Below are 22,313 nucleotides of genomic sequence, written 5' to 3'. Positions count from 1 at the left end.
CTGCCAACACATTCTCACATAATACATTTGGAGAACATTGAGTATCTTTTCACCTCAGTTACACACACACACACACACACACACACACACTTCACCAGCAGGCTCTACTTTCCCCATCTGCCTCCTGCTCATTTCCAGCCAAGACAGCTCGATAGTACAGCGCCGTACCTTACACAAGTAAACTGGTGGCCTTTAAAAATTAAACCTTTCAAACTGCTAAACCCTGGGAATAAAGGACTTTTACACGAGCCTATGTATTTTGGGATATTGAGCAATAATTCCATTAACCTTCATTAAAATAAAACTTTTTTTTTTTTTTACATTTTTGGTCACATTTACAGTTACAACTTTGACAATTTATAAAAATTTCCAAGGTCTACATGTGAACTGTATACAAATACAAAAAGAAATGGCAGGACAAACAATTATTCATTTGTTCGTACCTTTTTGTAGAACTGTCTTACAGACGAAAGCTCTAAAACCAATCGCATGGCTATTTTCAGAAGTAGCATTTTCCTATCCATTCCATTTTGTCTTTAAAATTTTAGTGAGGATGCTTCTTTATTCTGCAAAACATAAGCTCAGAGTGTATGAATGGACTGGAACTGCTGTACTTCATGAATGGTTTGGGGGGGGGGGGGGATAAGATATCTTAAAAAAAAAAAAAAAAAAACCTCTGAAGCTCACTCTCCTCTTTTAACCCAGAGAGAGAGAGAGAGAGAGAGAGAGAGAGAGAGAGAACTACTAAGCTGGTTTGTTGACTGTGGCTGGGAAAAGGCCAGGTGTCGTTCCTGCACCTCTCGTACTACTTGCCGATAAGAAGATTTGACAGAAAGCAGCTTGGAGACTGTCGAAGACACGTATACACGTCGTGGACTGAGCCACCTGTCTGACCTTTTGTCTCCAGAATCTCTCAGTGCGCATCCCTCATGGTCTGTCTGTTCACGGTGCCATAAAATTATTTTCAGTGCTGTTATTTTTACCTCGCCCGCGATGGAGTAAGCAGGGCAAGGTATTGTAATCAGTGCAGTTTGTTTGTCTGTCTGTCTTTACAATCTAGTGTCTACAGGGTTGCACCAACTGACTTCAAATTTTCAGGGTAGGTGGGCAATGGTCCGTAGATTACCTGATTAAATTTGGGGGGTAAATCGGGTCAAGGTGAAGGTCAAAATAACATTCATCATAACTCAAAAACGGTTGCCGATAGACAAATGTTTACCATTATAAGCATATAGGAACTCCCGTATGGCCCTTCATTTGGCACCATGATCTCTGACCTCGAAATGTCAAACTCAAAGTCACGGATTTTCAAAGCGCTGTAACTTGAAAAAACAGTTGATGGTAGACAGATTTGCCATGATCAACTTGTAGGAAGGGCCATATGGGCTTTCATTTGGCACCATGATCTTTATGGGTTTTCAAAGGGCTATAACTTTAAAATAGCTCATGATAGCCAGATGTTTACCATTATCAACATATAAGAAGTCCCATATGGGCCTTCAGTTGCTGCCATGACCTTTGACCTTGAATGACTGAAATGTCAAACTCAAGGTCATGGATTTTCAGAGGACTATAACCTGACAGCTGATGATTGAGAAATATTACCATTATCAACATAAGTGCTGCCGGGCGAGGTTTGTTTTGCCTGGCAACACTTGTTTTGCATTTTTTGAGTTTGAAACACATCAATTGATTCCTCCCTCAGTAACGACTTTACATTTCGTTACTTCACTGAGAAAACCTACGAGTCATGAACATTCATCGGAAGAGGACCAATGTTCTTTTAGTAAGGAAAGAAACATGGGGCATTCTGACACAGGAAAATAATCAACTAGAAGGGAACTTTGAGATCGCAGACATCTCCAGTCCTCAAAGTTACATTTCATTTAGCAGACGCTCTTACCCACAGCGACGTACAACATACCCAGAGCAGCTTGGGGAGCAGTTGGGGGTTAGGTGCCTTGCTCAAGCGCACTTCAACCATTCCTGCTGGTGCAGGGAATTGAACCAGTGACCTTTTGGTCCCAAAGCTGCTTCTCTAACCATTAGGCAACGGCTTTCCCATGCTTAGTTTTAAAAGTTAGAACTACAACAAATTCAGAAAGGACTCTGATGCTCATCAGCTGCTCATGAGCTTTTTTTTTTTAAACTATATAGTATACAATTATAGAAGAAAAAATTAATTATAATTGCACTAATCAGGTGTCCCCCAGAAGAGGATGGGTTCCTTTTTGAGTCTGAATCTTCAAGGCTTCATGTCGTCTCCGGAAGTTTTCCTTTGCTACAGTCACCTCTGGCTTGCTCACTGCAGATAAATATTTGCAAATTTAAAAATCTATATCCAGGATTTATAGTGAACCAAATTGGAGACGCTGCACTAGAAACAGACTCTCAGGGTCGCTGCAATTTTTTCTAAACAGATTCACAAATTTTCATACTATAGCCTGTTGACAAAACACTTAAAAATAAAATAAAATCAGAGCAGATCTGCATGTACCGTACATTCTTTCTGATGCGAGCTCCTTCCTCTTAACGTCTGTTTTTCAAGAACTTCCTGACTCCGAGGCAGGATTCATGAGGATGTGTGTTTGGGCTTTAGACGTTTCCTATACTCGTACAGCAACGCACTTCCTATGTGACACTAAGGCCATTCAGTCGATTAAGTAGAAGCATGGAGATAAACCACAGAGAAGCGTTTCAAGCATTATCAGCATTTTGAAAAGCAGCAGGAACCGGGACACAAGCTCGTTGGGACTTGTTTCCGTCTTGTGGTGTCTCGGTCAGCCAACCAGGGTCCAAAAGGTTTGCCCTTTCCCCTTCTCATTCTCCTGTTCTGCCCAGTCAGCAGAACACTCGGCCGTGTTATTCTACTACTGCATCAGCAAATAAGGAAAAAGCCAAAGTACATGGTCACTCATAAAAAAAAATAACTATGCACGCATCTTCCTGCAGACACTATGATCCATCCTTCACCTGCTGAGCTGTTGACAGCAACAGCTTAACATACTGTACTGTAACAGCCAAGAGCATTTCTGTGTTCAAGTGGCGTTATAAATGAACGCAGCTCGATGCTGGCTCTCTCACAATGGCCTACACTTTAAAATGCCTGGACAGAGCACGATAATCTTCGATCTTCACATTTTGTTGCACTTGTAGCTGTATAGTAAATAGGATTACCCTTCTTACCAGGGAATATAAAGTACAAAACAGGGACATGTGGGTGGAACTAGAAAGAGTGCAGAGCATGCATTGATCCAATGGGATCGTTGCAAAAACTCTTGAGTCAGACAACCGCCATTTTGAAAACGCATACTTGAGCCGGGTCCCAAATGGCACACTATCATGGGAAACAGTAATGGCCCTTTCCATTGCATGGCACCGGCTCAACTCTACTCACTTTTGGTATCAGGCATGTTTTCCAATGCAGATAAACGAACCTGGTCATTATAAAATGACCATGATTACGCATGAACCTGCTACCTTCAATGCAACACACAGGAACAATGGAGGATATGGAAAAGGATGCCGATTCTTGGTATGTGGCCGTTTTGTCACAGCAAGACGACAAATTTCACCTTTGTCATCTCCACAGCTCATTTAGTTGGTGTAAAATTAAACATTTTTTTTAAAAAAATGATATAAACCCAAACAGCAATAATAATTCTCCATTGCACCTTCATATCTTTAGTAATGTTTACATTTGCTAAAAAGCTAAGTGATGCTAACTATAGGTGAGATCATTCAGCATGACGGATCAAAGCATTTAAGTGCACGAGGAGTTTAAAGACAAAAGTTAAAATGCATTACCCACATTCCACAAATGTTTCAATACGTTTATTTCTAGAGAATGCAGAAGTACCTTGCGCAACGTTTGCCTTAGCATGCTAAACATTAACGGCATTTAGCAGACACCCTTATCCAGAGTGACTTAACATACCCAGAGCAGCCTGGGGAGCAGTTGAGGGTTACGTCCCTTGCTCAAGGGCATTTCAGCCATTTCTGCTGGTCCAGGGAATCTAACCAGTGATCTTTTGGTCCCAAAGCTGCTTCTCCTAACCATTAGGCCACAGCTTCCCCATACATACTGTACATCTGACTGCTGTCTTGTAGAACACCGTATGTAATCAAGGCATGACCCGAATGCAGTCTGCTGTTCATAATGTTGCATTGCATTACAAATGAAATTGTTTTAGTGATCGAGTTTCCTGTGAAGAGCCTTTGGATTCTATGCCCTGTGTAGTGCGTAGGGAGCAGGAACACTTGCTATCGGAATGCAAAAGTTAGCCTGTTCAGAACGTCCAGTCACACATGATGGACGGACAAACAAACCCACCCACCCACCCACCATTCTGGGTACCAGGTATTATCTACAACACTGGCCTGGCAGAGAACCAAAAAGGCGAGTAGAGTCAAGTCAAGTCGGTACCAAGGACTGGAAAAGGGCTAAAAACTGGTAGGCTAAAAAGTGCATATTGTGAGAAAATCGCATGCAGTTTATGATGTAGCTAGGTCACTAGCTAATGTTGGGGAGGAGTTACAAGTAATGACGTTACTACATACGCATAACTACATTTTTGTTAGTGTGGCAGAATAGGAATTGACATTCTGTTGCTTTTCATCAACAAGCTACTATTCTCATAGTGATGTCATGGGACAAAAAGCTACACCAACAGTTCCCTTTTCACGCAACTAATTCAACAATATTTTATATCAAACTATCTATTATGTGCAAACTATCACATCGAAAGTTGTACATTTTACATGTGTAGCACAGATGCACGGTCAAGAAAATGACAAATTTTAACCCTTTGAAGCTTAAGTGAAAATAGCTAATATTTCTTAGTAGCTTGTCATGTAGCAACCTTATTAAAAAGGAGTCATTTTGCTGTTGCTGCAACTTGACATTACATTTGCAAAGTAGCTTCGTCAGCCCGGGCTGTAACCTAACAGCAATGCAAAATCTGGAAAGTTCTGTTTGAGCCCTGCCTTATTAATTACTCTTCACATTAAACCAAATTTGATTGAGGTTGCATGAGACGAGTGGGGAAAGATCTCGCCGCCCACCAAATGCTACCTTGATAAAAAAGGGACACAGGTGTGCATTTGGATTAATAACTGGATTGGACGTGCCACAGTGTCCAGTGGAAAAGTGCTTAAGTAGCACACCGCCTCCAGAAAAAGACGACACTGACTCATTAAGGTAGCCAGCCAAGTAGCAAACAATTTACTGTCAGCACTTCACCAAAATGACCTGAAAATCACATGAGACAAAACATGTGATACTGTTTACTGGGGGATTTAAAAAGTTAACAGGAAACAAAAAGGTGCTGTAACTGCAAATCAGGCGATTGTCTGCTGTTACTGCTTTTGTGGATTATCTAACTATACATTGTGTCCAAGTAAAAACTTAAACAAAATTAAAAAACCCTGCCCTTCAGAGTAGGGGTATAATAATAAATAAAGATCAACTGTGAGCTACTGCTCACTTACGTATCCCGCCGCTCTCGTTTACATCAGAATCCAAGTGATCGAAGGAATAGGACAATTATGAATGTTGACTTCAACAAAATAATTAACCCTGAAACAAGTAAAGGGCAGTGTTCTCCCTAGGGATTTCAAATAGCATCCTGGTAAACTGTCATTTTGAAATAGCGTCAAAATCCACGCTATACGGTAGGTTTCGTAAATAGATTCAGTCAGTAAACAGGAAGTCAATGCACAACAGACCTGAAAACGGTCCACACGGTATAGAACCCCAAGCTGAAGCTCGGTACCAAATATCAAACAGTTATGATTTGTAGCTGCTGAGAAAAGTGTTATGAAAATTTTGTAAATCCACCCTATGTTTCGTAAATAGATTCAGTCGGTAAACAGGAAGTCAATGCACAACAGACCTGAAAACGGTACACGTGGTATAGAACCCCAAAAGCTGAAGTTTGGTACCAAGTGGCTATGATTTGTGGCTGCTGAAAAAAAGGGTGTTTCGGACAGAGGTAAAATCAGTATACCCCTCCTTTGGAGCAGGTATTATTATTGTACACAGTTAACTAGTCTCCAAAGACTGATTCTGATTATAATCGATGGTGCTTGGGTCAAACTTGTTTTCAAAGTGTAGACATCATAATATTCTTTTTAAAACCGACAAGTGATTAAGTATAACATACGATCATTGTTTAGTGGAGTCACAAATTACACACTGCAGAGATCTGATCCAATCAGAGCCATGTTTTAGAGGATTAAGGAATGACTTGACATGGAATCTTTCCAGTGCAGAAATTGCTTCTAAGCTGATCAGGTAGCCAAGATTACAACAAACAAAATTTTAGTTATGATACGTACCATCAGGTTTGGCTTCGGCTGTAGAAAATTGCTTAGAACGTGATGACAGAAATGGCATATCCATGTATATTCATAGATCCCAGGCATATTTTCTGATGATAGAAATGTTTCTAGGCCGTTTTTAATGTCTCCTTAGTTTCCAACATGGGTTATCATCTAATGCTGCATAGTTTAATGCAGCAGGTATAACTCAGAACTCATAATCTGAGCATCTGGTATGAAAATCTGGTGGACTGACATCTGCAATGGGTATCCGGTTATTTAGCACAAAAGGCTTTTAGCACAAATCCAAAATCTCTTAGCACAACTCTGGATTACAGTCACAATAGTGGTGGTGGTGGTGGTGGTGGGGGGGGGGGGGGGGGGGGGGACACTCATCTTGATATAGGAAGGGGTTTATTATGATTGCTTAAGCCAGTATCTCACTGGGCTGTGACTAGTTGGAGACAATTGCGATAAAATAAGTTGTCCCTAATTTGCATATTTTATCGCAATTGTCGTGTTTCTAACTAGTCGCAGGCTGTCGCAGCCCAGTGAAATACTGGCTGAAAATCCGATTCTTAAAAAGGAAATTAATGTCTTCCAACTTCCTGTCTCACGGAAACTGACTTGAGAAGGGTTCGTGATGGCTTTGCGACACATTTGCGGCTATTTTGAGAGAAATTTTGTCGCACTAATTTTTTTTGAACACGTTCAAAATTTCAGCGACGAAGGAGCGACACTTTGCGACTCATGCGAGGAAATTGAGAAGCCCCGTAAATGGTTCAAGACACTTTTGAAACTCTCTTGCGAATGACGTTCGCAATTTGTCGCAAGCTGTTGCAGCCCAGTGAGATACTGGCTGTAGGGACTGGAAGCCAGAATTTCTGCTGCTGTGCATGTTAAGGATCAGTTGTTGACCCCTGAAATGTGGACTGAAAATCCGATTCTTCAAAATGAAATTAAATTAAAATGTCTTCCAACTTCTTAAATCGTGCGCATTTTTAGTGGCACCTGCAGTTTAATTGATTATCAAGTTATTGGGGTTTTTTTTGGTTTGTTTCAAGTTCAATTATTTCACTTTCTTGCATTCACTGGCGCCATCTGCGGGGGGCACGGACCTTTTTGACCCCCCAAAGATAAAGTTGGGGGGGCAAAAACACCCCAATAATGAAAAAAGTAGTAAACAGTACAGATGAACTCATGTTAACTGACGATTGAAACCACCTAAACAAATAATAGCCTAGCTTTGAATGCAAAATAAGTAATCTATAGAAACGTCACCTAAAATGTTATGATCGGACATGACCCGCCCCCTTTTCCGCTTGCAATATTCCAATGGTTGGCAGTGAGTGATTGACAGGTTGCACTACGCAAAATTTACACGTCCTTTAGTGCTTTGCGCAGACTTAAGACCTACCTGCGGAGCACCATGACTGCTCCGAGACTGAATTACTTGGCTGTTCTTTACACACACAAGGAACATACAGACCACATTGATTTGAAAAAAATTACCAATGAGTTCAGCGCTTGTGACAGAAGGAGTGATGTTTTTGCGAAGTTTTAGGGCTGATGGGCTATTAGGGTGAATATGATTTTCTCATGTTCATGAATATGATTTTCTCACTGCCTACTTGTTAATTTCCGTGGCCATGAAAGAGATGTGTTGTTAAAGTTTGTAAGTAAGATTAAAATTAACTTTGTGATATCCATTAACTCTTAACAGAAACTACATTCATGTACAGTTGTCTGCCGAATTCATCTCAAAGAAAATTGCATGAAACTAAATTTGTTTATTGAATAAATTGTGTTTCATACAATGTTTAAAGTCGTGAGATTTTTTTAATGCATCATAAGTTATCGTTAAAATGGGCGCTTCCCACTTGCAATGGTGAATAGTAACGAATGAAAAAGACTTACAACTGAGTCTTTGATATTCAACTACATACACTGCCGATGTCATGACGTCACGGTGCAAGAACATAATTCTGACCCCCCAATGTTGACATGAAGTTGGCGCCTATGCTTGCATTTACAAGTCACAGACCGGGAGCACTTGTGATTAATATGAAGGAAGATATCGTGGGGGGCAAAGTACCCTATGGGTCCATGGAGCTACTGCTTAGAAATAAAATTGTTTTCTGATACCATGTCCATACAGTAATAAATAAATAAATAAATAAAATTTTTAAAACTCTGAGGCAGTAGCCACAAAAATGAAGTGTAATCCAAAAATGAACTAGTTAAAAAAAAAAAAAAAAAACAACAACAACAACAAAAAAAAAACAACACAGAAGTAAAATATACCAAGTATGTGTACTTTATATTATTCTACTCTTACGGTTTTCGAAATTGAGACACATGCTGTCGCCATGACCCAAACTTTTATTTCCCGGAAATGGCCTGGTGCTCGAGCTCAGTGGAATGCACTTTCCCTCTGTAATAAGCATAACCATGTCTGAAAGCGATTTCTTTAGTCTGGTCCATTTATTTCGAATGGTGAACCGAATTGTATACACTCACCGGTCAGTTTAATCGGAACACGTGTATGAGCATGCGCAGTGCGTGATCGTTACACTTACATTCTTACAGCATGATAACATTGTGGCTAGCGCCGCGATATGAAGCAGTAGCCACAAAAAAAAAAAAGATTTTGACCTTTTTGGTGACCGGATGACCCTCAAAATGCCCCAATCACCATCTATCCTGAAAGTTTAATGAAGATTGATCCAGCTGTCTGGTCTGAGTATTTCTAAATTACAAATATAGTATGCAGAGTATTTGGACTGAAATTCTTTGTGCTGAAATATTTCCGAAAAGGACATTCATGGCTATGCAAATAGATGCACTGCTTCAAATAACTCTTGGGGGAAATTATATAGTGCTTCGGTACAAAAATAAACGAGTACGCACACACAAGGGAATTCCAAGGAGGACCTCCATTCCAAACACAAGACAAGACCTGACACACACACACACCCTATAATCCGTCAAATGACACCTTCCAGAACTTTCTATTTCTGCCTATGAACCAATAACCTGCACACTGCATACTTCATCTTTGTAATTTACACAATGGCCTGAGCACTGTAATCCATTAAAAGGCATTAGAAGCACGTTCTCATTTCTGAAAATGTGTCGTTTACGTGCGAGTACACGTTGCTCCAGTGGAATTTATGTGAATGAAAGAAATCGTGCGGATTTAAAATACTTTTTTTTTTTTGCAAAATTATTGCAATGTTTGGCGTTGCTGTTTAAAATTGTCTAATGTATATTTTTACGATCAAATTTAAAAAAAAAAAATTAAAAAGCCCTCACAATCTCTCAATTCATATATTTAACAGTCTGACCAATCACACCAATGCACCATCACTATATTTCTGATCTCTGCTTTCTAAACACATAGATACTGAAAATGAAGGCGAGACTCGAGATCAAGACAAAATTATTTAGAGCTACAATAGGACAATACGAGGGCGGTTGGCTGCTTACATTTTTATTTATGTATTCATGTTACTGTATTGCTTATTTCAGACCTGGGCATTTTACGGCCTGCGGGCCGCATCCGGCCCTTTGGTTCATTCTGACCGGCCCGCGTAAGGTTAATTAGAAATTACAAAATAAACGTATTTTCTAATTTTACCTCATGCATGGACTGAATGTGCATTGCTTTTATTTTGAAGTTGTGTTGAACAAAAACGCAATGCGCGCGACATGAAAATGACATGAAATCCCACGAAACCTAATCGCGCGATAACTACTTCTGTAATTTGTCCAGACCAACCACAAACTTGTACGTCATGCTTCAAATGGTCCAGCCAATCACATCGTGTGACGTCACCAGCAGGCGCCGGAGCCGATCTCCGGCGAAAAGCACCAAATGAGGTGATTAGACTACAAATGTGGGCATCATTATTATAATATGATGTATCTTGCTTGATATTTGGAGTAGAAAGACAATATTGTGATGTCTTTTATTGTGTTTCGGGGGTGAATGTGACTGGGGGGGGGAAAAAAAAAAAAAGGTACAAACGTTCACATTTTGTTAACCATTGTTTTGGGAAATTTGATTGAATAAATGACATTTTTTTGTAAGGCAACCTCATTTTTTTCCCATACTCTTACCAGTCTTAGCAGTTTGTAAGAACAATGTTATTTATTGCTTTATATAAAGAAATACAATTAATATTATGCAGAATTTAGTTCAGCCTTTTGGTCCGGCCCTCCACAAAATTCTGTTTCTCATGTGGCCCCATGGAAAAAATAATTGCCCACCCCTGGCTTATTTGATCATTTTTGGGGTTTTAAGTATTCCATGGAACACAAGCTTATATTATTATACAATGTAAAAGTCAATAGTAAAACTGATTGGCCAGAATGTGCATATTGAGTTAGTGTTAGATACTTTGTCCCCGTAGGGAAACTGTTTAAAGCTCACTGCAGTCGCCACAGAGCGGCGCCCCTATTGTGAGAAACAGCATGCGGTTTATGACGTCAGTGATTGATTTTTTTTTTTGTAGATTCAAAAATGTTTACAGTGCAATTAGACCATTTTACTGAATAACTCAAATTTAAATATCGATAAAACAAATCATGCTCAAATTACTGCGCAGTCTTAGAAAGTGAGAATATCAAAAATGGCATACCTTTGAGAAAGACTTTCCACCCTTCAGTTCCTGTACAGTGGAGGGAGGGGGAAAAAAAAAAAGACAGACAGACAGAGAAGTGAGAGATAGTACGTTATGTAATCAGTCAGCTGTTGCCATGGTGACGGGTAGTGAGGACACAGGGTTCATGCGTAAAGCAAAAGGAACTACACGGCCACATGCTGCATCATTTATTCCAGTGAGGAGACTGTAGTACTAGTCTATAGTTTGGATTCATTAAAATCTAAAATGACACTTGGATGCATTACCAAAACATGACGGGATAAAAAGGTTCACGCACCTTTCGCACGGATACTCGGCAGATACAGGTGTCCAGCACCCCTGTCGTAGGATTAGCGCTCATCTTGCACACGAAGGAGAACTTCTTTCGCCAGCGAACACAGTTCTCCTGCACCTCTTGTCTGTGAAGAGGGATAGAGAAAAAAAATATCATTACCATCTTCACTTACAAAAACTTCAACATCAACCTTATACATGTACCGTTTAGCACTCAAAAAAAAAAAAAAGCTGCTTTTATTACCTCCGCCAAGGAGGTTATGTTTTCGGTAGCGTTGGTTTGTTTGTTGGTTCGTCTGTTAGCAACATTACGGAAAAAGTTATGAATGGATTGCTCTGAAATTTTTTCCAGGAGGTGTGACTGGGCACAAGTAACAATCCATTAAATTTTGGCGGTGATCCGGATCACCTTCTGGATCCCGGATTTTTTTTAAAGGATTCTTGGCGGAGGTCTGCGCTCTCCGAGTGCTTTTCTAGTTTAATTCTATATTTATTTCATTATCTGTTTATAACCAGAATAAAACACCATCAAGGTACTGTTCTGGGGATGCTCTGGAACGATAAATGGATAATATACAATGATATTCTTCAAGAAATAAAAATATAGTTCTTTTAAAAGTAACCAAAACAGATAAAAAGTGCAGGTCATTCTTTAATTTGTAGTTTTAACAAATTATTCTGGCATAAGAAGAATAAAGCAAGACACTTAAAATAAAAACAAACAAAGCCACATCACCCCACCCAATCACTGATTATTTTCCTATTGAGGTTTTTCACCGGGCGGCACGGTGGTGTAGTAGTTAGCGCTGTCGCCTCACAGCAAGAAGGTCCGGGTTCGAGCCCCGTGGCCGGCGAGGGCCTTTCTGTGCGGAGTTTGCATGATCTCCCCGTGTCCGCGTGGGTTTCCTCCGGGTGCTCCGGTTTCCCCCACAGTCCAAAGACATGCAGGTTAGGTTAACTGGTGACTCTAAATTGACCGTAGGTGTGAATGTGAGTGTGAATGGTTGTCTGTGTCTATGTGTCAGCCCTGTGATGACCTGGCGACTTGTCCAGGGTGTACCCCGCCTTTCGCCCGTAGTCAGCTGGGATAGGCTCCAGCTTGCCTGCGACCCTGTAGAAGGATAAAGCGGCTAGAGATAATGAGATGAGGTTTTTCACCCACGTGACCAAGTCATGTGATGCATCGTTAGGCTGCCATTTTGGACGTCACGGCTCGAATCAGTTTGAATGCGAGGAAGGTGACAAACGAAAAACATAAATGAAAAAGGAGCGAGATGCAGAAAACACCTTCACTATCCAGCGACGTAGGGCATTTACAGGGCGAGCAGAGGGAGAGGTATTTGCAAAAACTGAGGATAGCAGGCTTAGAGAACGACGTTTACCTGCTTCCACCAGGATTGTTCACTGACGTATACGGAAGTACACGAAGCCCTCGTCTTTACCTGACTTCGGCCCACATGATCTGTATACCTATGTCGTTAAAAACCCATCGCCATACACAGGTATTGATCTGAAAGCGTATAAAAGAGTTTGGATGCCTACAAATATTTTGTGTCAGGCTGGGTAACATGCCTACATCAGCGGGTCGTCCCTGGAGCCGGTGGTCGCTATCTTATTACAGCTAAGGTTTGTTCATTTTTTCATTTACGTTCGGTCCTCAGGATAAACAAAATGTTATTAAATGTCATTGAAATAACTTCTTAGTCTGTTGAGACATGGCCCGTTATAAATTTGCTGTTACCAGGCAATGACCAAGAACTGTATTATTAGGGTCAGTGTCTGTGTTGTAGCAGTGTACTAGCAGCTAGCTGTTAGCACTAGCTAATGTCAGCAACATAGTAGCTAGTATTTACGTTCAGTCATTTGGATGACTGTTAAAACCTTTCGGTCTCAAGTTTTTCCTTTACTGTATTTACTAGTTTACTGTAATTATGATCCGGCAGCTATTTACACCAGATCCAGTGTAAATAGCTGCTGGAGCGCGCTCCGGCTTGCTCCCGGAGCACTCCGGAGCGCGCTACTTAATTTGAGGGGGAGCAAGCCGGAGCGCGCTCCGGAACCTCGGCCGGAGCACTCCGGGAGCAAGCCGGAGCGCGCTGCTTAATTTGAGGGGCAACAAGCCGGAGCGCGCTCCGGAACCTCGGCCGGAGCACTCCGGGAGCAAGCCAGAGCGCGCTGCTTAATTTGAGGGGGAGCAAGCCGGAGCGCGCTCCAGCAGCTATTTACACTGGATCTGGTGTAAATAACTGCCGGATCATAATTACAGTAAACTAGTAAATACAGTAAAGGAAAAACTTGAGACTGAAAGGTTTTAACAGTCATCCAAATGACTGAACGTAAATACTAGCTACTATGTTGTTGACATTAGCTAGCTTGACCTTCAAAATGGCGGACACCGGGGCGTCACGTGACCCTGTGACGTCAGGTGAAATACCTCAATAGCTGCATGCACTGATATACACACTGTGCATCAGTGATGTACATACATATAATATCTGGACAAGAACCTCACTATCCAGAATATGTGCAATATCCTACACGCTACTATAAATCCTTTACTGTGTGATTATATATATATATATATATATATATATATATATATATATATATATATATATATATATATATATATAGCATAGTTAGTATATTTTATTTTAAAGTCTCTAATCATAATATTTGACATTTTTGTTTACCGGACTATGTGCAACAGTTATATGCAGCAGTTATACTGACGCAAGCCAGTGGAATGAAATTTCGTTCAAATGTGCATTTTGAATGTACACGTGAATGACAAAAGTTATCCATCTATGTATCTAGTACTGTGCAGATCAAAAATGGCTTAAGAATAATACTATAAACAGCAGGAAGCCATAATAAATGAAAGTCAATACAGGTAGTTGTCGACTTACGACTGCGTTTGGTTACGACTGACCGGTCGTAAACCGATCTGGTCGTAAGTCGGCCCATGTTAAATGAACGCAAGTATATTGAGATGTGTAATGATATTGTAATCATCGTAAAGTCTTATTTTATCAACATTTTCTTATTTCATTACCTCGGCTCATTATTAGGTTTAAGTCAAACACTGCATACTACACTGCGTACTGTACAATTCGTTTAATATGTGCAAAACAAAAAATACGAAATACAGGTGTCAAAAATAGAAAACATTTTAGTTTGAAACATACCAAATGTAAAACATAGCAAAATACAAAACTTAGTGACCGCTGGCTTCACTGGTGCTTGGCTGTGGGTTGTCTACATCAGCTGTTGCAGCGCTTGGGCTGGCAGGAGCATTTGCTCGTTTCATAAACTAGGAGCTGGGGCGGAAACTGTATGACGGCGCGCGAGAGAGACTGCGCATGTGCCTGGAGCGGAAACTGTTGTACGCGCCGAGAGGTGCTGCCGGTGTTCTGTAAAGTTATCCTACCTCTTGGATTTGTCCTACCAAGCCTACTGCACATGCGCAGAACACATGTCATATCTTGGAATTGGGACCGAGTTTTGTCCTACCGATCAGCTGGGCTGATAGAAAACAGTACTACAACCTTTTCCTTTATTAAAAGTACTCCATAGACAGTAGTTAAAACACGCAAAATGTATCAGTCTTAACTAATGCTAACACCTAGCCAAAAATTAATCCATATTATACGACCGATGGATGTTCAACAACGGAAAACATACAGCGAACAATAACTAAATAAACTGACATATATATATTCAATTCCAAAAACACAATCCATATTAATATGTTGTCTACACATCACCAGTGCAGCCAGCATTCAAACAGCGAACAGCGTCAAAACAGCTGGAAGCTTGAGGTAGGATTTTCCTGACAAGCAGCACGGCTCGGCAGACGAGTCTGTTGAATTTTCCTACCCTCCTGGATTTCGCGCATGCACAGTAGGCTTGGTAGGACAAATCCAAGAGGTAGGATAACTTTACAGAACACCGGGAACTGGGGTGGAAACTGTCGTACGCTCAGCTAGGAAACACTTGCCAGTCATAACCAGACGGTCATAAAGTCGATCGGTCGTAAGTCGCATAGGTCGTAAGTCGACGACTACCTGTATTTGTTATGAGACGACCCTTTGCTTTAAAATAAAATAAAATTGCAGTCCACTGAGTGCAGTTTTATAAGATAATGAGCTGTAGGTTTTACTAAGCATCTTACAGAACCAGCTACAGTTCTTCTGGACACTTTGACTGTCACACTTGCTTCTTAGTTTTGCACCAAAACCCAGTAGCCTTCATGTTGTTTTCTTTTTTAATCTGAAAGTGCTCTTATGTAATATGCTGCTCAGATACAGACTTTTTTCCTGTAACATTTCATTTTGTGCTGGAAAACGAACGTTTGGGACTCCAAAATGTTTTTGACTCAATAACATAGAAGTCTCATCTCATCTCATTATCTCTAGCCGCTTTATCCTTCTACAGGGTCGCAGGCAAGCTGGAGCCTATCCCAGCTGACTACGGGCGAAAGGCGGGGTACACCCTGGACAAGTCGCCAGGTCATCACAGGGCTGACACATAGACACAGACAACCATTCACACCTACGGTCAATTTAGAGTCACCAGTTAACCTAACCTGCATGTCTTTGGACTGTGGGGGAAACCGGAGCACCCGGAGGAAACCCACACGGACACGGGGAGAACATGCAAACTCCACACAGAAAGGCCCTCGCCGGCCCCGGGGCTCGAACCCAGGACCTTCTTGCTGTGAGGCGACAGCGCTAACCACTACACCACCGTGCCGCCCAACATAGAAGTCATAAAATAGAAATCTATTTCTAAGAAAACCAAATAAATAAAATTTATGACCCCCCCCCAAAACCCAGGGTGCCAAAGACTTTTGCACAGTAATGCATGTACACATGACAATGTGTTGAATCTCAGAAATTAACACTACACATCCGTGACACCAACAAAAACAGTGTAAACCGTATAAAACATCACAGTCACAGATTAAACATACTTTAGCTGTCTTAAAATCACAATACTGTCTCAAAGGTCACACTCGTGTAATTAATTACTTTCAAAATGGTTTGTGTTTGAACTGAACAAAGCGCTCACTTAAATATCTACATCCTGCACCCTAATCTCCTGGATCTTCTAGATTAGTTTGAAGCAAAGTAGGTCACAGTAAGCGAGTTAAGATCCAGCTGAAATGTATGAAGGGAAAATAAAAACATTTTGAAATGAAGCTCAGAGCATGACGTGTCCATGCTGCTCCAAAGCAACAAACATGCATCCCAGGATAGTTTTTTGGCCGACTTAGCCTCTAGCAGATACAGCTTTTAATCCTCCAGATGCACAAAATGTGCACATAAAAACGTATAACACCAGGCCAATGACTTCCAGGAAAGATGATGATATTGCTAGATCTACAGCACTCGCTAACTGCTTGCATGTCTGCTGAACGAAGAACAGCACTCATAGTTGCTCGTGAAAAGTTCTACTAAAACCTACAACCTGCTTTCCACAAGAGTACCAGAGGCAGGTGTTGAGAAGATCTTAAACCCTTTGGACAATAAAAGGAATAAATCAGTAACAGAAAATCGATAAAAAGTTTGAGTCTGCTACCAAAAACCAAGCAAAATAAAGTTTAAGAAAAAAGTTCAAATTGGTCTTCATGAAGAACATTTAAAACAGCGAAATCAGTTATTAAAGAATTAAATCAAGTTATTAATTCGTAAAATGAATGCAACACTGGACGGCACGGTGGTGTAGTGGTTAGCGCCATCACCTCACAGCAAGAAGATCCGGGTTCGAGCCCCGTGGCCGACGAGGGCCTTTCTGTGTGGGGTTTGCATGTTCTCCCCGTGTCCGCGTGGGTTTCCTCCGGGTGCTCCGGTTTCCCCCACAGTCCAAAGACATGCAGGTTAGGTTAACTGGTGACTCTAAATTGACCGTAGGTGTGAATGTGAGTGTGAATGGTTGTCTGTGTCTATGTGTCAGCCCTGTGATGACCTGGCGACTTGTCCAGGGTGTACCCCGCCTTTCACCCGTAGTCAGCTGGGATAGGCTCCAGCTTGCCTGCGACCCTGTAGAACAGGATAAAGCGGCTAGAGATAATGAGATGAATGAAAAATTTTTTTTTAATAATCAAATAAAAGCAGCATTCGCAGTCATTTTATTTTTAATAAATACTTTTAAACTGGCGTAACAGATTCGGGAGTAGACAAAGAATAAAAATTCATTAGCATACTGAGCAAGTGAAAGCTTCAATGTGCTGCCCAGTCCTGTGTTTTAGTTGCCCAGATATCTGAGACTCTTTAAATAAATAAATAAATAAATAAAAGTGGTCACTAATGTAATTCAATATATTATGATCATCCATACAGGACACTTTTTTGATGTGATAAAAACGTGTTCTATTCCCTTCTAGTGGTTTCGTTCATTTGGTTTGATAGCAGGCAATATTATCATATCGCTCATCCTTCGTGTATTACGTCACTCTACCCAATGGAGAACGGGTGTTGAACATGGTTTACGATATTGCGTGGTCGTCAAGAGAACATGTCGCACATCGGAGACGTAAAACTTCCACGCTAGTGAATGACTGGGGCAATGTAAACAAACATAGCCGCCAGGGTTGCTTTGTTAAATACGGAAGATTGAGAGTTTTGAAAGAGAAAGACGCGTTGAACACCCGAAAGGAATGTATATGCACAGCAACCACCACCACCACCAGTGGCTTTTTTTCATGGTATATCAGATATATTCCATTCAGCTAGCATGATACTGAACTCGTCTTCGACTCCTTCAGTATCATACTAGCTGAATGAAATATACCACTCAACGCCAGCCAATATTATTTAAACAACATACAGCAAGCTAGTTTATTACTGAAGTGCATCAAGAGCTTATTATCCTTCTAACAAACTTTAATACAGCACATCAAGTTTGCACCCTCAACAAAACATCTGCCAATATTTCTTTGACGAGTGACGGTCGGTGACTGTAGGGGCAGCATGGTGGTGTAGTGGTTAGCACAGTCACCTCATAGCAAGAAGGTTCTGGGTTCGAGCCCAGTGGCCGACTGGGGCCTTTGTGTGTGGAGTTTGCATGTACTCTCAGTGTCTGCATGGGTTTCCTCCACAGTCCAAGGACATGCGATTAGGTTAACATGGGGCGGTCTTCAGCTGAGGTGCCCTTGAGCAAGGCACCTAACCCCCAACTGGTCCCCGGGTGCTGTTAGCGTGGCTGCCCATTGCTCTGGGTATGTGTGTGTTCAATGCTTCAGATGGGTTAAATGCAGAGAGGAGTTTCACAAATGTACATCTCATCTCATTATCTCTAGCTGCTTTATCCTGTTCTACAGGGTCGCAGACAAGCTGGAGCCTATCCCAGCTGACTACGGGCGAAAGGCGGGGTACACCCTGGATAAGTCGCCAGGTCATCACAGGGCTGACACATAGACAACCATTCACACTCACACCCATGCATGTCTTTGGACTATGGGGGGAAACCGGAGCACCCGGAGGAAACCCACGCGGACACGGGGAGAACATGCAAACTCCGCACAGAAAGGCCCTCGCCGGCCACGGGGCTCGAACCCGGACCTTCTTGCTGTGAGGCGACAGCGCTAACCACTACATCACCGTGCCGCCCCACAAATGTACAGGAGATAAAAGTTGTTCTTCTATTCTGTTCTTGCATCACACGTAAATGATCACTGGAGTCTTGGTAGTGACTTCATTTCATGACAGCATGCTTAACAGCAAAGTGGCTGCATGCGGTTGCAGGCAAATTATACGACAGCTTTGCAATGAACTTGATTGTGCAAGTTGTGTCAGTCATCACATACCTGTGTGACTAGTGAAAAAAGAAAACATTCTACAATAGATGTGAAAACGCAGCATGTGCTGGGGTTCAGAATGAGTACACTATGCTATAGTTATAACATTGAGGGTCGTCACGTCATGATGAAGTGCATTGTGTAAACCAGACCTGGGCATTTTACGGCCCGCATCCGGCCCTTTGGTTCATTCTGACCGGCCCGCCTAAGGTTAATTAGAAATTACAAAATAAACGTATTTTCTAATTTTACCTCACGCATGGACTGAATATGCATTGCTTTTATTTTGAAGTTGTGTTCAACAAAAACACAATGCGCCCGACATGAACATGACATGAAATCCCACGAAACCTAATCCTGCGATAACTACTTCCGTAATTTGTCCAGACCAACCACAAACTTGTACGTCATCCTTCAAACGGTCCAGCCAATCACAGTGTGACGTCACCAGCAGGCGCCGGAGCCCGAGCCGATCTGTAGATCTGATACCTACACCGAATCGACGTTGTTGCGAGCAGGTCACAAGAAGACTTTAGCCCCCAAAATGTCAGCAAGAAGGAGAAAGGTAGATGCCGAATGCAGGGCTTTCAACAAAACATGGACTGCTAAGTACTTATTTACTGAAGTCAGAGATAAAGCCGTGTGTTTAGTTTGCGGAGAGCAGATCCGAAAAACTCCAAATGAGGTGATTAGACTACAAATGTGGGCATCATTATTATAATATGATGTATCTTGCTTGATATTTGGAGTAGAAAGACAATATTGTGATGTCTTTATTGTGTTTTGGGGTGAATGTGACTGAAAAAAAAAAAAAGGTACAAACGTTCACATTTTGTAAACCATTGTTTTGGGAAATTTGATTGAATAAATGACATTTTTTGTAAGGCAACCTCGTTTTTATCCATACTCTTACCAGTCTTAGCAGCTTGTAAAAACAATGTTACTTATTGCTTTATATAAAGAAATATAATTAATATTGTGCAGAATTTAGTTCAGCCTTTTGGTCCGGCCCTCCACAAAATTTTCTGTTTCTCATGTGGCCCCATGGAAAAAATAATTGCCCACCCCTGGTGGAAACAGACACACCAAATGAAAACTGTTTGCTGAATCCACATATGAATAAACCTTATCTCTGAAAATATCCCTGGTTTGAAGGTGGCATGAATTGCATTCGTGATGCTACAAATTTCCCACCATTAGACTGTCCTCTAGATCAAATTCTCCTCTGATGTTTCAACCACATTTAAGGGCTAATGTCCGTGTAAGTGCAGGCTTTCAAGCTTCATTAAAAGGGATAAGGGGAAAGAAGAAAAAAAAAAAACATCATCCATGACTCAGAACTTTTATTCCTTCTTCCTGTACATCCTCCCCTCACTGCAGTGCTTAATGATGAATGTAGGTCAGCATGTCCTTTACTTCCTGTTTCATTCCAACACATCTTACTCTCCCTCTCTCTCCTTGCTCCCACTATCACCATGTTTCTCTTTGGTCCGTGTTCTAACATTTCCTATTAATTCTCTCCCCAATTTATCCCTCAATCATTTTTAGAACACTATCTTATCTGTAAACCAAATCTGTAAGATGATCCTGGATTTGCTAAAACTTCCCAAAGAAAATGCATTCGCAAGGCATTTAAAAAAAAAAAAAAAATGTCCATGTTGGGTAAATTACACTCAAGGGCTCATGCAACAGCTTGTCCCTTGCCCTCATTTTGTAAAGCCTAAGCCTTCATATTCCAGTAGGCATCATGCCATGGCATCTGCCACTGTTATCTACTAGTATGTCAGACTATCTTGACAGTCAACCGAGCGCATATAACCTTGACCAAAGCTGCCTGGTTCCAAGCCATACCACCCACCGAGTCATGATGCATGACGAGAACCAGACACTGGGATTCCAGACCAGACAACCAACAATTTATTCCAGCTTTTAATGATACAGACTAAGCCTGTAAATAAAAAAAACGGGGGGAATAAATAAATCATCAGTGAGGGACGGCTGGGGGTGGAAATGCTGTGTCGATGACTGAGATCAAGGGAGAATGGCCAGACAGGTTCTAGCTGACAGGAAGTCTACAGTAACTCAAAATAACCTCTTCGCTAGCATGGTGAGCAGAAAAGCATATCAGAACAAAAACACAGAATATTGAGTCAGATGGGCTGCAACAGCAAAACACCACATCAGGTTTGACTCCTGTCAGGCAAGAACAGGAGGCTTCACTGGGCACAGGCTTTCGCAAACTAGACAGGATGGGGCAAAGACTAGGTGATGGTTTTGGATCAAATGATTAATTGCATACAGTAATGTAACTAATTTGAGGGGGGGAGATGTGGCACCACAGAAAAAGCACTCACTCCATCATCCGGAGATCGCCAGTTCAAATCCCAGTCATGCCAAAGCTAATCGTAGGAGTCTTCAGTGGGCAGAAGACAGTCAACCAAGTGAACTAATCACCAGGAGCTCAAAAGAACAAAAATTTGGCTTATGCTCCCAGGGAAAAAGTGGCAGCCTGTCAATTGAGATTTTTCACCCACGTGACCAAGTCATGTGATGCATCGTTAGGCTGCCATTTTGGACGTCAAGGCTCGAATCAGTTTGAACGCGAGGAAGGCGACAAACGAAAAACATAAAAGAAAAAGGAGCGAGATGCAGAAAACACCTTCACTATGCAGCGACGTAGGGCATTTACAGGGCGAGTAGAGGGAGAGGTATTTGCAAAAATTGAGGTTAGCAGGCTTAGAGAACGACGTTTACCTGCTCCCACCAGGATTGTTCACTGACGTACGGAAGTACACGAAGCCCTCGTCTTTACCTGACTTCGGCCCACATGATCTGTATACCTATGTCGTTAAAAACCCATCGCCATACACAGGTATTGATCTGAAAGCGTATAAGAGTTTGGATGCCTACAAATATTTTGTGTCAGGCTGGGTAACATGCCTACATCAGCGGGTCGTCCCTGGAGCCGGTGGTCGCCATCTTATTACAGCTAAGGTTTGTTCACATTTTCATTTACTTTCGGTCCTCAGGATAAACAAAATGTTATTAAATGTCATTGAAATAACTTCTTAGTCTGTTGAGACATGGTCCGTTATAAATTTGCTGTTACCAGGCAATGACCAAGAACTGTATTATTAGGGTCGGTGTCTGTGTTGTAGCAGTATACTAGCAGCTAGCTGTTAGCACTAGCTAATGTCAACAACATAGTAGCTAGTATGTTACTGTAGCAATGTTTACGTTCAGTCATTTGG

The 22,313-nt window shown here is 41.5% G+C and overlaps 1 protein-coding gene across 1 annotated transcript in view; it reads right to left on the bottom strand.

The window, feature by feature from the left end:
• The window catches only part of eeig1b (estrogen-induced osteoclastogenesis regulator 1b), a 115,523-nt gene that overhangs the window by 23,217 nt on the left and 69,993 nt on the right, over nt 1-22,313 (bottom strand). Inside the window, exons 4-5 of the mRNA XM_060912155.1 lie at nt 11,266-11,386; nt 10,965-10,994 (exon numbers count right to left, since the gene is read on the bottom strand). Coding sequence (XP_060768138.1) covers nt 10,965-10,994; nt 11,266-11,386 — 151 coding nt within the window. The remainder of the gene's footprint in view (nt 1-10,964; nt 10,995-11,265; nt 11,387-22,313) is intronic.

This window comes from Neoarius graeffei, chromosome 28 (genome assembly GCF_027579695.1).
Source record: "Neoarius graeffei isolate fNeoGra1 chromosome 28, fNeoGra1.pri, whole genome shotgun sequence".
Classification (NCBI taxonomy): Eukaryota; Metazoa; Chordata; class Actinopteri; order Siluriformes; family Ariidae; genus Neoarius; species Neoarius graeffei.
This window is presented reverse-complemented; position numbering and strand designations above follow the sequence as displayed.